This window comes from Nicotiana tabacum, chromosome 12 (genome assembly GCF_000715075.1).
Source record: "Nicotiana tabacum cultivar K326 chromosome 12, ASM71507v2, whole genome shotgun sequence".
In the NCBI taxonomy this organism is placed as follows: Eukaryota; Viridiplantae; Streptophyta; class Magnoliopsida; order Solanales; family Solanaceae; genus Nicotiana; species Nicotiana tabacum.
In genome coordinates, this window is record NC_134091.1 from 88890 (window position 1) to 102366 (window position 13477).

The 13477-nt window shown below is 38.3% G+C and overlaps 1 protein-coding gene across 3 annotated transcripts in view; it reads right to left on the minus strand.

Moving 5' to 3' along the window:
• Positions 1 to 545: 545 nt before the first annotated feature.
• The window catches only part of LOC107814605 (tetratricopeptide repeat protein SKI3), a 30440-nt gene continuing 17508 nt past the window's right edge, over positions 546 to 13477 (minus strand). Inside the window, exons 16-22 of one of the 3 annotated variants that reach the window (XR_012697141.1) lie at positions 13093 to 13466; positions 12915 to 13009; positions 8964 to 9206; positions 8127 to 8770; positions 5691 to 5894; positions 1300 to 1535; positions 546 to 1174 (exon numbers count right to left, since the gene is read on the minus strand). Coding sequence is in view for 2 of the 3 variants with exons in the window: in XM_075226001.1 (XP_075082102.1) it covers positions 1354 to 1535; positions 5691 to 5894; positions 8127 to 8770; positions 8964 to 9206; positions 12915 to 13009; positions 13093 to 13466 (1742 nt within the window). In the remaining variant the exon portion in view is untranslated. Of the gene's footprint in view, positions 1175 to 1198; positions 1536 to 5690; positions 5895 to 8126; positions 8771 to 8963; positions 9207 to 12914; positions 13010 to 13092; positions 13467 to 13477 lie in introns of those variants that run through there. The other 2 variants (XM_075226001.1, XM_075226000.1) reach the window with 2 other exon arrangements.

Here is a 13477-nt window from a genome sequence, read left to right on the forward strand (position 1 = left end):
CTAAAGATCATGATAATATATTTAAACTATGATTCATAATTGCCGAAGGCAGTACATGATTTCTAAACAACGCCGCATTGATAGATAGTTGTTCTTTAATGAAGATTATCCGTTCAAACAATCCAGGCTCTGATACCACATGTAAGCATAAACTTTAATTCATACCAGAATCTTGAACATGATAATCTTACATATAATTGTCATATAAAACATACTTGAAGCAGAATCCATTATCGTGAAGCGGAAGCATTAATCAGTAAATTGGTTTCTAGCTCCTTGCCCTAACTTTAGGTTACCGCCGCCTTTAGTGATGGAAGAAAGAAATAAAATACAGTAACCTTAATGGGTGGGGAAAGGACCAGTTTATAGAGGTTCTTATTTAATCCGATACGTCTATCAAGTAACTGATCGGACGAATGAGATTTGCCCATTAATTAATTATGGGCCTTAAACTTATTGGGCCACCAATGAATTTACGTAAGAAAATCTTACATATAACCCCAATTATTGCATGGCATTTAGCTACTGATTCTATTTTCTGCTAGTTTTATAATGTGACAAGCCACTCAAATGGACTATCGTATTAACCCCAATAAAAAGTTGCCGAACCTCGAGCAATGAGTAGCGAACATACATATAACAGTTGGAGATCAATTGAGATAAAACTGGACTCGACTCAAACAAGGGACCTGGGTAGCTAACGGAAGTGCTTTCTCCGAGGAACTCAATAAAAACACTCTTACAGTTTGGTTTGTAAATGGATAAACTATAATAAAACTTTAATGTTTTTCACCTTTCCCTAAAGGCTAAAATCAAGGAAGCTTGGACGCTACTCACTGCGCGCATATTGATTCCCAGACACCTGACAGTACAATTCCGAATTAGATCATTTTTCTTTACAAGATTACTCCGTTGCCAATAACTGTTGCTCAACCTCACCACCTGACAGTTCTGAGATTGCCCAAAATTCCCCTAAAGTTATTGACAGCTACTCAGAAATATGATGCTAAAGGAACGTTCATCTCCAATACAGTTGTAATCACACAGCTGCTGCCTGCCAGTGTGCCTTACCTACCCCTTCCTCAATTGGGAACAAAGAGTTCTCATTGCCTATGGTGCACCCATGTCAAACTATACGCATGACAATACATGCTAGGTGAAAGGAATTGACAAACTGAAAAGAAAGTGAACCAAAATGAGCAAATAAAGAAAGAATTTTAAATTAACTAATACAAAAGGCAAATACAAACGTAATATTTGCCCTATTATAGAAAGCAAAAACAAAAAGAGATGCCTAGCTGGTAGCAGAAAGGACAGAATTTGAGTTGTCGTACGAGTTGCGGAGCTTGCAATTTACTCCATAAATTTCAACAAAGCTCTCCAGTATCTCAAACAAGACGGATTCATATGGATTGCTTCAAGTATCCATCTTATAGGACTTGTAGATGGCTCCAGATTGGATATAGCTCCAGAACCTTCTGTCAGCCGTCTAGCAAGCAAATGCATCTGGAAAAATAGTTCGGCAGGCCTACTCTCTGCAAGACATAATGAAGCCAAAGCATGAATGGGATAAGCATAATGCAGCATGTTGGATTAAGTTACAGTTCTTTATAATGCCATCTGACACTGATCCACAAATTTGGATAGTGCTCATAGTTTCCAAGCAGCAGCGAAACAATCCACCAAAGAGTAACAATACAATAATAGCTTCCTGTCTTTTTGCTACGAAGAGTAACGGTACAAATAGGTAGTCCCTGTCAGTTTCGGTCTTGTCAAAAACAAAGAGCCTTGAAGAGCACTATGATCTACTGAGGTATTAAGTGCACCACAATTAGAAACATGCTTTAATGGAAGCGCAAGATCTTAAAAAGTGTGTGTGCACATATGTAATTCAAGACAAAATAACTAAGTATAAATAACAAGTACAAGGGTAGAGCAATCTGAAAAACTACAAATAAGTGAAATAAATGAAGTAAAAACCATGTCAATCAAGTTAAAAGACCATCTTAAATTTAAATCGCTACTCAGATGTAATATTTTTTTTATATGTTAAAATTTAAAACTCTACTATCGTCATAAGATAGAAGTAAGGTCTGCGTACACTTTACCTTCCCCAGACCCCACTTGTGAGATTTCACTTGGTTTGTTGTTGTTGTAAAGGGGTGAAGCAATCTGGAGCCATCTACAAGTCCTATAAACCATCCATCTTAAAGGGGTCAAACAAGACGGATGCATATCAGATTTTCCGACCAATCTAGGAGTAGCAGAAACTTCATCCACCAAGGAGATTTCGAACTTCCATTCTCCTATATCAAGATTAATCTTACCAGGTGTTTTGGCTTCAGTGTTCCTTATGCATAGATGATTGACATGTTTTATATCTTCATCAACCCCAACATAGCCACCACAAAATTCACCAACAGTTTTAAAGGTATCTAGTGACCAAGCATGAAGCGGGATGTCGAATGCTTTGATCCATCTGAGTTCCGACCTCTTGCTTGCCAGATCTGTACCGGCCACCGGTGTCCACCACTCCAATGACAATTTTCTTCCGTTCCAATGCCTTTCACCCACATTGATGGATACTTGAAGCAATCCATATGAGATGGATACTTGAAGCAATCCAAGATCATAGCAGAGAGGTTGAAAGGGGTGATATGGAAGCTAGTGTCAGGACATCAAAATGCTTTTATCAAATCAAGGCAGATCATTGATGCAGCTCTAATAGCCAATGAAATATTAGATTGGAAGACGAAGTCTGGCAACATAGTCTACTTTTCAAACTTGACATTGAAAAGGCATTTGACCAACTCAATTGGGCGTACTTGATTAATATACTCAGGAAGATGGGATTTGGAGAACACTGGATTAGATGGATTAAATTTTGTATTACCACAGTGAAGTACTCAATTCTAATCAATGGTGGATCTGTTGGGTTTTTCTCTACCCAAAAAGGCCTCAGACGGGGAGATCCACTGTCACCTTTTTTGTTCATTCTTGATATGGAAGGCCTAAGCAAAATGTTAGACAAAGCTAACCAGTTCCACTGGCCGGAGGGTTTTAAGGTGGGCAATGAAGAGGGCAATTCTGTGATAGTGTCGCATCTGCTATATGCAGGCGACACTTTGATTTTTTGCAGAGCTGAAAAATCACAGGTTCTATATCTTAATCTCACTCTAATGATCTTTGAAGCTATTTCAGGCCTACACATGACATGCTGAAAAGCACCATCTATCCTGTTTACACAGTCCCAAATCTGGATGAGCTTGCAGAGGTTATGTGCTGTAAAGTGGAATCTTTCCCTACATCATATCTGGGGCTCCCATTGGGAGCTAGATACAAGTCTCAAGGCATCTGAAATGGTGTGATTGAAAAATTTGAAAGAAAACTAGCTTCCTGAAAAATGCAATACCTATCCTTTGGAGGCAGATTTACACTCATCAATAGTATGCTAGATAGCATACCTACATATTTCATGTCCTTATTCCCAATCCCAGCTAAGGTACAAAGGAGACTTGATCAATTAAGAAGAGATTTTTTAGAGGAAGGCAAAAGTGACACTCACAAGTTCCATCTGGTTAAATAACCAAGAGTTATTCTTCCTAAGAACCATGGAGGGCTAGGGATAAAGGATCTTGCCTTGCATAACAAGAGTTTATTGATGAAATGGCATTGGAGGTACAACATGGAAAGTTCAGGGCTATGGAAAGCAGTAATTCAAGCAAAGTATGGGGTGGCAAACAACTGGTGCACTAGGCAGGGGAGAGCTCCACATGGTTCAGGCCCCTGGAAACACATTTCAAAGCTTTGGGGAGAATTCAAGCGCAAGTCATCACTCAAGCTAGGGAATGGGGCTCATATATCTTTCTGGAAAGATAAATGGCTAGGAACAGAGACCCTGAAATATGATTTCCAGCTTTATTTTTACTTGCTAGTAATAAAGATGCAACTATCTCACATTATTGGCAAAATAGTGCTTGGGCTCGACATTTCAGAAGGGACATCCAAGATTGGGAGTTGAATGATCTGTTGGGTTTGCTCAATAAATTATCAGGTGCTAATGTCAACTCCCAGGTGCAGGATAGGTTGGAATAGGGTGAATCAAAGGAGAGAACCTATACTGTCAAAAGAGGATATGACAATCTATGCTCCAAGAAGGAATTGATTGACAAATGGCCATGGAAGCTTATATAGAAAACCAAACTACCTACAAAGTAGCTGACTTTATGTGGACAAGATTGTATGAAGCTTGTCTTACTCAAGACAATCTTAGCAGAAGGAGTATATCGACTGTGAATAGATGTTATATGTGCCAGATGGAATCTGAGTGTGTGAGGCATCTTTTTTTGCATTGTTCAGTAGCAGCTGACATTTGGAGTATGTTTTTAATCAGTTTTTGGACTTGCCTGGGTTATGCCAAACAATATCAAGGAAGCTTATGAGAGTTGTGTTCATGGAGAGTTGGGAAATCTATCAAAAAGACTTGTCAATGGTAACTGGTGTTATTTTTTGGAGTATTTGGAATGAAAGGAACCGTGGATGTTTTGATGGGATTTCAACTCCCAACCTGACTCTTAAAGCCACTTGTTTAATTAAATTATTTAGTTGGTTCAACCAGGAACCTGTAACTAGTGCTGAACTATTTCTGATTGTCTGCTCCTTAATTGTCCTGTAAGTTTTTGTATATGAGCAGACAATACCTTTATGTTGTAATTTTTGCTATGCATCTTCTTGATGCCATTTAATTGAAATTCCCATACTTCTAAAAAAAAAAAAAAAAAAACTTATATTCAAATGCCCTGATCAATTTTTTAATCGAGTTTTTTATACTAACATATTCATCCATTGAAACCTTGCTAACAATTAACATATCGCTTATAAGAACATTTATAGTTTTGTACGGTCTCTTCTTTAAAACAGAACCCACAAACCTTATTTTTCCAAAAGGGCAATTCTTTGGCTGGATTGACCCCCAAAAAAAAAACTGCTTTCACTAAGGCGCTGCCTAAGCGAAGCGAATTGCCCAACTTGTGTTGCACCTCGCTTCAGAGCTTCTTAAGTGCACCTTTGACAATACTAATCATTTTACCACAAATTTTGGACAATGATGCACCCGATATTTGGGTACTTATGGAAGATAGGTTTCTCTTTTATTTTATTTTCTTTTCTTTTCAGTTTCTTTGTGTGGTAGTTGCCATAAAGACAAAAGGGTTTCAACTTTCCCAAACATTCTATGTATAAATATCTCTTATTCCCCTTTGGCATATCATGTTTGGCAACTAGCTATGTCCAGAAACACAGGTAAATGGAATGGAATTCAAACGGAAGATGCATATATTAGAAAACCTTGACCGAACACTGTGCGAGAAAGTGAAAGTCCCAGATCAGAATTTTCAACCCCAAATGTATGTCCACATCATATTTAAAAAGCATAAAATATAAAGATTAAGTAGGCTAGTGAAAGTCTCAGATCAGAATTTTCAACCCCAAATGTAGGTCCACATCATATTTAAAAAGCATAAAATATAAAGATTAAGCAGGGTCGCACTCTGGCAAGAATGGACTAAGAGGTCAGCTACTCACTATTACTGGATACTGCACTCAGTATTGAGTCAAGCAACGTTCTCAACCACAGTCCAAACTTAACTGTATAAAACAAAACTGAATTACAAAGGGATAAAATATCAAACCTGGTGGCCAAGATGACCATTCCTCAATGAGGTTTTTTTCCCACTTTGATTCAGAGCCGAGGCTAGCTTCTGCTTGCGCCAGTAGGAGTGAGACAAAGGGTAATGGCATCGAAGAACTATCTTTTGCTTTTTTCAGACTTCTAATAGCAAGTGATAGAAACTCTGAATCGGACTGTTGTCTGGCAATCTCCATGCAAATAGCACCTGAATAATCAAATCTCCATTACCCAACGGGACCATAAATACCATCAGCATTTGATAGACACACAGAGGGAAAGGCAGGAAACCGGATAGAGGGAAACAAAGTGCAGACCATGGAATGCAACCCCCTGGACGCTTATGTGGATTCTCAGGAGAGAAATAGAACTTTTGAAAGGGGTAGAATACCCTTTTGTCCAAATGATGGCTCATCATCTGTGAGGGGGTTGTGAATATGCTAGTTCATAAATGGACAGCAGACTTCTTATGTCTCCAGGAAACAACTTGAAGGGGATTCAGGTATTTTTGTTAGACAAATTTGGGCAAGTAGATGTGGGTCACAAAGCAATGGAGGCCAGCGGCACTAGGGTCTGATTTTGGTTATGTGGGATAGGAGAAATTGGGATAGGGAAATGGTGGCTACGGGGAACACTGTGTCACTATCAAGTTAACTTCTTTGCTACATACTGTTCCTGCTACTTGACAAGTGTGTATGCACCTTATAGTGGCTCCGAAAAAGATCTCTTTAGTGGGAACTTGCTTCTATCATGGGTATTTATAAGGTCCTTGGCTTATTTGCGAGCAAACTCACACAAGTAGAGTTTATAACAGTGTGCAAAACCATAACCAAATAGACTTTATCCTTAAAAGAAGACATGATGAGCTACATGTAAGGACAGTAAAGTTATTTTAGGAGAAGCAATGACCACCCAACATAGGTTAATGGTCTTAGATGTAAAATTCAAAAGTAGAGTGAAAAAGAAGATGACCTGCAAACAATCACGAATTAGGTGGTGGGATTTAAAGGGCGCTAACCAGTAAGCATTTCAAGAAAAACTACGAGAGAAGGGAGCTTGGGACTTAAGGGGGAGGCGGACATCCTAGGATACATTTGTCTAAAGATCTATGACCTCCACACATGAATCTTGGCGGTGGAATGAGGAGGTATAAACAGTTATTAGAGCTAGACGAGAGTGGTACAGGAAGTTGTCAAAGGCAAAAAATGAAGAAACCTTTGAGGAATATAAGAGAGCCAAGAGAGAAGCTAAGAAGGCCAGAAGGAAAGTCCGAGAGAAGCTCTAGATGGCTTGTACCAGAAGCTAGGGATACAAGAAGCGGAGAAAGAAATGTTAAAGATAGCACAACTGAAAGAAAAGAAGGGTAAGGGTTTAAACCAAGTGAAGTGTATTAAAGACGATTCTCAACAAGTGTTGAGAGGAGATACTGAGGTATGGAGAGGCTATTTTGATCAATTGTTCAACTCGAACCAAGAGAGTAACATTTTGGGCCTCCACATGTTTGTGCATAGAGGTAAAGGATGCCATGAAACTTTAGCTACACTCGTAAACTTAGGCCAACAAAGGTAACGGATGCCATGAAAAATTTGAGGATTAGAAAAGCTTGTGGTCCAGCTAGTATCTCCATCGAGGTTTGGAAGTGTCTTGGAGAGGTTGGAGTAGAACGGTTCACCAAGCTATTCAATGCTATATTAATATTCCAGATAATTTGAACAGAAGAACAAATCAGTTCAAGATGTTTTAAAGAGAAGAACAAATCAGTTCAAGATGTTACAGCTTATCATGTTATTTCATTTTTTATGAAAAAAGGAATACGTAAATGAGGCAGAAATTATGCTAGAACCATAGAGGCTCTCTAGGATTAGAAGAAGAGCCATACTTTTGGTGTTTTCCTCATTATACAGAAACTCCAGCACTAACTTTGTGTTGCTTTTAAATAAAGTTATTACCTTTTCAGAAGGAAACAAAAAAAAAAGAGGGCTCATCATTTGTTACTTGTATATTTTTTGTACACCCATGAGATTCCAATTTGTATAGACGATTGGCTGTCTTTTGAAGAGAACCATATTTTGTCCTAAGTTCTATAATTTTTGTCTACCAATTAATTGTATACCAAATATTTTCTTACAACATCAATACAAGTATTATATTATCAAAAGAAAAAAAGAACTAGAGAGAGGAAGATCCCATTTTACAAGGATATCAAAGAATATAATATTTAAATGCTCATTTCTCAACTTGACCAGTCAAAAGAAATCAAGTGTATTCAATTCTAGAAAATTAAATTTTCAAAAGTATCAGAAATTTGGAATGTCTTCTCTGTTGGCCCAATATATTTGATAGATTCCCCCCATTTCCAATAGTAGGCCATTTAAAATTTGAAGTAATTATTTGCAATTACCACCCAAAAGAAAGGGAGTTAAAGTTCAGGAAATGTTACCATGGCTGAGAAAAAGGCAACTCTCACCACCAGCTAACGAGCAAGCTTGCGCAAGTGACTCTTCTGCGTCAATAAATTCCCCATTCCAAACTGCAGTTAGACCTTGAACCAAATTATATATAGCAATCCACATGTTCCACGAAGTCTTTATCTCTTTGCAACACTCTTGAAAGGCCAAGGCTAGTGCACTGGAATCTGAGTGCAGCTTGTATTGACTTTCAAGAAACTTAAGGCAAATCCAACCAATATGATAATCAGTTTTGAGCTCCAAGCACCTAACGTACTCTTCACGAAGCCCAATATAATTACCTTCCACAGCATAGGCACGACACAGTAGCAAGTGTGCAAAGAAGAGGTAGTTATCTGAAAGCTGCATCTCTAGAGCACTTTTTGCACGCATAATGCAATTGAAATTATTCCCACATTGCAAACTAACCTCCGCAGCACAAAGCAGAAGCTGGAACTTTTGGTATTGGTACGAAATGTCTTCCTTCGCATAAAGCTCATTTTGAAGAGCCACACTTATTAACCGCTCAAGAACAACACACATGTTATGCGGAAATTTCTCCTCCCGCACCTTTTGCAGATAGTTTAGTATAAGCAGGTAATAGGAAGTATGGTCCCAAGGCTGCTGATGGACACACCTATAAAGATAAAGAGTCGAATTAGATGCACGGAACAGCTTTGGCATATATGTCATGGACAAAAATTCCATGTCTTCCTCCATTGCATCAGGAGTATCAGATTCATATATCAATAAAGCAAGCTGCACATAGTGTATAATAGAAATAAATTTTCATAAATGAAGTCAGAAGCCACGTGGATAAAGAACAGTACTTCTGCAGCAGCTGGATAGTTTTGCACCCCGATGTCAAACTTTCTCTACAGATGAACATGGGTAATGTCTTCTTGCTGCTCCCCATAGTACAGCAAGCAACTGCTCCAGCACCAAAAATCTCAACACTGGATTTAACACCTTCCTGCTTCAGATGTTCGGAAGGATCCACTATGAAGCATCGAGCTGAAATGTGAACATCTTTCCATTCTTCGCTGGATAATAATAGATAACCAAGAAGGTTCCTATTCACCAGAATATTACAGCAGATCAATCAACTTTGATCATCATACTAAGAGCAGAAATTGCAACTTTACATATGGTAAGAATTTTCAAATAGGGAATAGCAAATCAACAATACATTTGCTAAATTCTATCAAGTATCAAGATCAATATGGCAAGTAATTCAAACGAACTAGCCCATAATTGAAATTTACAATTATTGGAAAACAAGAATGAAAATTATGAACAGAACAAATCAATTGTGCAAAATGAGAGAAAACTGACCAATGATATTCAGCAAGAATGCTTGAACATGACGAACAGGGCAACGATGTGAATATTTCAAAGGGTGGGGGAATCCACCCCACCCCGACCCCCAAGTTAAAAGAAAACCGTGGACAACTGGACATTGATGTGTAACTTAAGTGAAGCTATGGAAAGATTGAATTTTTTGCAGGAGTTAACTTAGAAAGTGACAGGCTGACACCAAGAGCCATAACTTTCATAATTTATTTATTTTTTAGAAACTGACAGGCTGGCACCAAGAGCCATAACTTTCATAATTTATTTATTTTCTTTTTATAACAATAGTGTCCATACCAACTTACACACACCTCGACCAATCGAACCTACTATCTCCCATTAGTAACTCAGCTCATCAAGGCTTAGATAACGGGACGAATTCACCGAGCATTTTTTTTGCATCTTGCTGAGATTTGAACCTTGGACTCCCATGGTCCATTTAAATTTCATTGACCACTAGACCACACCCTTGTGTGCAAAGCCATAACTTTTTCATAATTTACATTAATAAGGACGAAGTTTCAACATATTAGACAATCAAAAGGTAGAAGCAATTTGCTGCTTGCAGTTGTGAAAAGTACTCTTTTTTTTTAATAACCAATAAAATCCCAAAGGCTAGTGGCTCAAGGTTTGAAACTCGATGGAAAATGGGTCCATCCCTCTACTTCTCTCCACTTAAATACCAAGTTTTTGTCTATGGTAGCGCTCGAACTCGTGACATGTGCCTAAACCACATATCACCAATGTGTTTTTACCACTAGACAAACACCTGGAGGCTATAAAAAGTACTTTGTTACTTGCCAAATAAAAGGAACACCTTCCACTAAAAAAGTACTGCCAATAACTTATACTTATAATGTGGAAATCTTGCTCCTCCTACAAACCAACAGTACGTCTATGAAGAAAGCAATGTAGTTCTTGGATTATTCCTATACCACATTAAAGTGGGAAGTTTTTCCAAAGGCCAGTCTTAAGTTTTAGACATTGTGAGAATGCACAGGAGAAAATATTATTAATTAATATTGACTATGTTGCAATAAGCTCTATTTATATGTATACGTAACACATAACCTACTCCTATTACATAAGGGACTAGGACTAATTACATACATTCACATAACTATTCTAACACTCCCCCTCAAGCTGGTGCATATAAATCATATGTACCGAGCTTGTTACATATGTAGTTAATACGAGGACCAGTGAGGGACTTGGTGAAAATATCTGCAAGCTGATCATTTGACTTCACAAACTTTGTAGCAATATCTCCCGAGAGTATCTTTTCTCTAACAAAGTGACAGTTAATCTCAATGTGTTTAGTTCTCTCATGGAACACTGGATTTGACGCAATATGAAGAGCAGCTTGATTATCACATACAAGTCTCGTCTGACTAATCTCACCAAATTTTAACTCCTTGAGCAACTGTTTGATCCAAATTAGCTCACATGTCGCCATAGCCATTGCTCGATATTCTGCTTCTGCACTAGACAGAGCAACCACATTACACTAGACTTGTGGGCCCATAACCCACAGGTCCCAGGATCAAAACCTGGCTCTAATACCATATTAAATGGACCTTGGGTCTAACTCAACCCCAAAAGCTAGCTCAAGAGGTGAGGATTGCCCAAGTCCATATAAGGAGACCACCCATCCCCTTCATTGTCGATGTGGGACTCAACATCCCCTCTCACGTCCAGGACTGGACATCTGGAGCGTGGATAATTATGGGGGCCCAACATCGGAAAATCGGTATGGGTCCTGCTCTGATACCATGTGAGAATGCACGGGAGAAAATATTATTGATTAATATTGACTATGTTACAATAAGCCCTATTTAATGTATACATAACACATAACTTACTCCTATTACATAAGGGACTAGGAGTAATTACATACATTCACATAATTATTCTAACAGACATAATAATGGGCATTGTGAAGATCAAGTAGAAAATTTTTCGGAAAATTAGATTTATGGGATAAACATTCTACAATTAGGTCTTTCTTCTCTTTTTTTGAGAAAAACATAGGTTTTTCTTCTCCTCCACAACCTCCTCAACTCCTTTTCAATAACAATTTCTCCTTAAACAACTTAAATGCCATTAAATTGGAATATTCAAGGTAAGTTTTTGGACTGATTTTACATACCTTGATGCTGAAGTGAAATGGGCATCCAGTTCATGCATGTTTTTACATATCATGTCCAAAATTATATCTAGTATTAAAGATGCCCTGATTGAAAATCTTTGGACTTCCTGTCAAGTGTACGATGTCCCACCAGAGCAACATTATGTATTGCAGTTCTGTTCATTTGTGTTCAATATTTCTTCTGATTACAAATTTCCGGATAACTTAAAAACACTGACAAGTCCCAAGGTAGCATAAGTTATTTGGCTTATGTATCTGAGTCAAAAGACTTGGATCTTAACATGCTATAGTCCTTATAGACCAGGCTATTGAAGAGGGTGGATCCGGAATTTCCATACTTATTAATCTAGATTCTGATAGAGCCAAGAAAGGTCTGCTTGTTACATAGCGGCTAGAGAAGTAATCTTGACGACAGGAATTTGAGAACGAAAATCAAATAAGTCAGTTGGTTCTTCATGTGCAAGTGTTCGGGTAGAAAAGTGAACCATCTACTAGTGCATTGCAAGGTGGCCAGTCAACTATGGTGGACAGCCCTGAATTTGTATGCAGTATAGGGAGCAATACTTGAGACAGTGGAGGAGGAATGTATCGTTGGGTATTCATGTGAAGAAGAAAACAATGTAATGCGTGGAATGTCACCCCTTTATCACTTATGTGGGTACTGGGTAATTTGGAGGAAAACGAACAAAAAGCTTTTGAAGTGTTGGAATATGACTTGCACATATTAGGACATCTCTTCTGTTGTTTATTAGCTTTTTGTTCTTTCCAAGTTCATTTGAGCCCTCTACTAGTAAAAACAGCTGTACTGCCAAAACTTGTTGACACCAACACTGCTCTATGATGGGTCTCATGTAACTTGGAACATGCATGTACAAATACTCATTTTGCATCCGTCTCAGCGAGGAGCTTAATTGAGCTCCTTCGAATTGACAGGAGAAACCACTATAACTCATGCTAGTTTCGTCAAACACAAACGGACTTGAGCACAACCAATAAATTTCTTCTGGCTAAAACCACGGCAAGAAAATCTTTTGTTTTTCAAAAAAAAAAAAACAGATGCTTTCTAATATAAAAACAGAATCTCACGCTTCTTTTCTAACTTCAATCAGGAAGAGCCACCAAAATTGCATTCAAAATTAGCCAACCCTTCAATCTCAAGGAAATCACAATTCAAATAAATGGAGAAAAAACATTAACGTGAAGCGCTACGAACAATCACAATTCACTAGTTCATGCACAGAGTGGGAGAACATGAAAATGCAGCTGCTCAGGTGACCACCTTATCAAATTACTGTTTGGAGAAACATGAAGAGCTCTTCTTAGATAATTGACTCCCTTCTGAACTCCTAAGCAGTCGTTAGATCCATGTTTGACCTAAAATCCCGATAAGAAAATCCTGATTTACACTTAGCGGCCCAACATCAAGTCATAAGAGGCAACTGAAATAGAAGACTTACTAGTAAGCCAAGTGTGGCTAGGAAATCCAGTGCAGCAATCTCTTTGCTAGATGAAAGAGACTCACGAACACTTGAAACAACTGAGTCAAGCTGATGACTTTCATCTAATGCATGAATAGCAGATGCTACAAGCCTAACTTGTGAACTCTCGAAGGCTCTTCTGGGTAGTTGCAAAATGTTTCTAATAGCTAATTCCTGCCCTAACATATGATACACTAATCTACAGATGAAACTGATGGAGGCAGCAGCCAATGAATGTTCTGTTGGTAAAGCAGATGAGGCGAGCCTTTTTGCCACTGAAAGAGCAAGGTCATACTTGCCAAGTTTCCAATAAGAAAGCGCATAAAGCTGCAAACCTTCTACATCCAGAAGACCTAGCGAAAAT